At 52.4% G+C, this 2548-nt stretch overlaps 1 gene segment (V, D, J or C); it reads right to left on the minus strand.

Annotated features, from left to right (window-relative positions):
* Positions 1–493: 493 nt before the first annotated feature.
* Positions 494–1934, minus strand: LOC129696602 (Ig kappa chain V-III region PC 4050-like). The segment is given in 2 exon segments: positions 494–1023; positions 1109–1934. Coding segments are annotated over 2 exon segments (480 nt in total).
* Between the last annotated feature and the right edge of the window lie 614 nt (positions 1935–2548).

Raw genomic sequence — 2548 nt, forward strand, 5'->3', positions numbered from 1 at the left:
ACACATCCAGGCAGGGACGGGACACCGGGGAGGGGACGGCCCAACAGCACCCGCAGCGACGGAGGGCCAACCCCGACTACTGACGAAACGCGCCTGCACACAATGCAGCATCACCGTTGCCAAGGCTGTTTTATAGCTAGTGACCAATAACCTGGGCATGCGTTGTCGGAATACCGAACACGCTTATTGCAGATTTCTGGGTGGAAGAAAATAGCCGTGCAGTAATGTCTTGGAACCGGGATGATGTTTTCTGACGGTCAGCGTCAGAGTCGGGTGATTGGGAACTCTGTAGGTAAAGCGAGTCCATTTGTCACCACACCGGCCGGGCCAGTCCCTCGCCCACCGCTCCGCGGGAGGACAGCTTCCAGGAATTGGGTAACACAAGGGTCAGTCTCATCGTTGAAGCGGAAACGCTTCCTTGTAACTGGAGATCCGGGCCGTTTTAGCGGCTGCTAGTCGCTCGGACCCCAGCACCTGTCCCTGTGAGAAGCGGTAGGCGAGGGGTGCATCGGCGTGTTGTTCAGTAGGCGAGGGGTGCAGCGGCGGGTTGTTGCAGTAGGCGAGGGGTGCAGCGGCGGGTTGTTCAGTAGGCGAGGGGTGCAGCGGCGGGTTGTTGCAGTAGGCGAGGGGTGCAGCGGCGGGTTGTTGCAGTCTCCGGATCAGGTGCACACAGGTGTTCTGGCTTTTTGTGCGGAGATTGTGTTTCTGTTACACGCTGTGTAACCCAGCAGGCGCAGTAATAGGTGGCAGATTTGTCAGCCGTTAATTCAATTGCAAGGTAGAATGCGGTGTCAGTGGTTTTCCCACCGTTGAAGGAGGTCCCAAATCCCGGATCCCGCACCACGCGATTTCCAAAGTAGAGTATCCGAGCGATCGGCTGCCCGGCTTTCTGTTGGTACCAGTGAATGGGGTTGGTGTCACTAATTTGGACGTCTTTCACTTGACACCAGACTCGCACTGTTTTACCGGCAGACGAGGTTAGCGATCCTTTGGGCTGGGTCAGGGTCTGGGCCAAACACCCACCTGCAAAAAGAACAGATTTTGATTAAATCGGCGGTGCCACGGGAGAGACCGACAATACATAGCTGAAGAACCATCTGACACGCACAGCCCAAACTTAGCACGAAAAAACAGGAAAACAGCCACATGTTCGCTCAGCTGGATCGCTGTTTAGAAAGTGAGAGGAATTAAGTGACTTCCCTCAACACACTCGGCCAGCTATTGGAGTCGGCGCTGAACCCGCCCCGAAACACTCTCCTCGGCTGAGCCCGCAACAATGATTCGCGTTATTCCGGTGGCGTCATGTTTCATCTCGGAGAGTGGGTGTGAGAGGTGCAAGCACACAGCGGTTCATTTCTTCCTTCCTTTCCAACCGACAAATTAGGTTGAAATTACCTCAGCCATTTCTTCCGGACCATTGGTACAAAAGGCCATTCTGTCCCTGTGTCTGCCCCGACCTCGCCGTTTCATTCGCATTATCAGACTGATCTTTATCTAACATGGAAATCAGAAATACTGGAGAGAGAAACAGAGTTAACGCTGCAGGTCGAAATTTCAGACATGTATTCTCATGTGCTTATCCTCTGCTGTATCTCTCCTCTGCACCAACTGCACGACCGCCTTTCCGAGCAAGTTCTTCTACCTCCCGCTAGCATATTTCCGTGTTTAAAGCCTCTCCCGGTCGTCGGAGTTTCGATCCTCCCGACGAGAGGGCCTTAACATCGGGCCGTCGGCAGCCGTGAATGCGACGGTTCAAAGGCCTCGACCACGGGTGAATAAAGGAGGAAGATGGCTGAACTTTATTGCCTTCCTTCACAATGAGGAATGATGATTCCACTGTGGTGGATGTTTATGTTAAATTTCATATTATGTGTGTATTTTGTTCTTTTCGCTTAATATGGCTGTATGGTAACTCAAATTTCACTGTGCCGTAATCGGTTGTGACAATAAATGCGAATTTGAACTTGACTTTATTGTCTGCGTGCCGACTGGATTAGATACGACGCATTAGATTTTGTGTCTGTGGAGCACTGCGCCCTGCAGTGTGGGACGCGGGCTCGCCATACTACTGACTGTTAAAGTGTGTGGGAATGTGTGGGGTGGTGCTCCCCCACATCTCCCCGCTGGTATGTTGAGAATCCGTAACCCCTGTTCTGCGTTCACGGCTGATCTTCTGCATCAGCGCCGTTTCTAGCATTATTCCCCACCTTTGATTCCATGAATATCCTGAGTGCGGCAGCCTGCTGGAGAGTGGAGATTCCCCGCCAAATAAACCCTTCCATCACTTTAACAGCCCACGTGGATTCGCTTCACAATCCCCTGCAGACGAGCGAAACTGTTTTCAAGAGGAGGGTCGTTAAAACAAATCTTCTCACCGTGTGATGTGAATCTCTGGAATTCTCCACCCATGTGGATTACTGGAAGGAGACATGTTTGACAGACCATGGACGAGCTGCGCCAAGGGGTTCGTTTCTGTGTGTAGCTTTGTGAGTCTATGACGTGGAGAATTAAAGACCGTGGAGATCCAACAAAGTGGTTGAGGCCTCGG

The sequence above is a fragment of the Leucoraja erinacea genome, chromosome 4 (assembly GCF_028641065.1).
Source record: "Leucoraja erinacea ecotype New England chromosome 4, Leri_hhj_1, whole genome shotgun sequence".
Taxonomy (NCBI): domain Eukaryota; kingdom Metazoa; phylum Chordata; class Chondrichthyes; order Rajiformes; family Rajidae; genus Leucoraja; species Leucoraja erinaceus.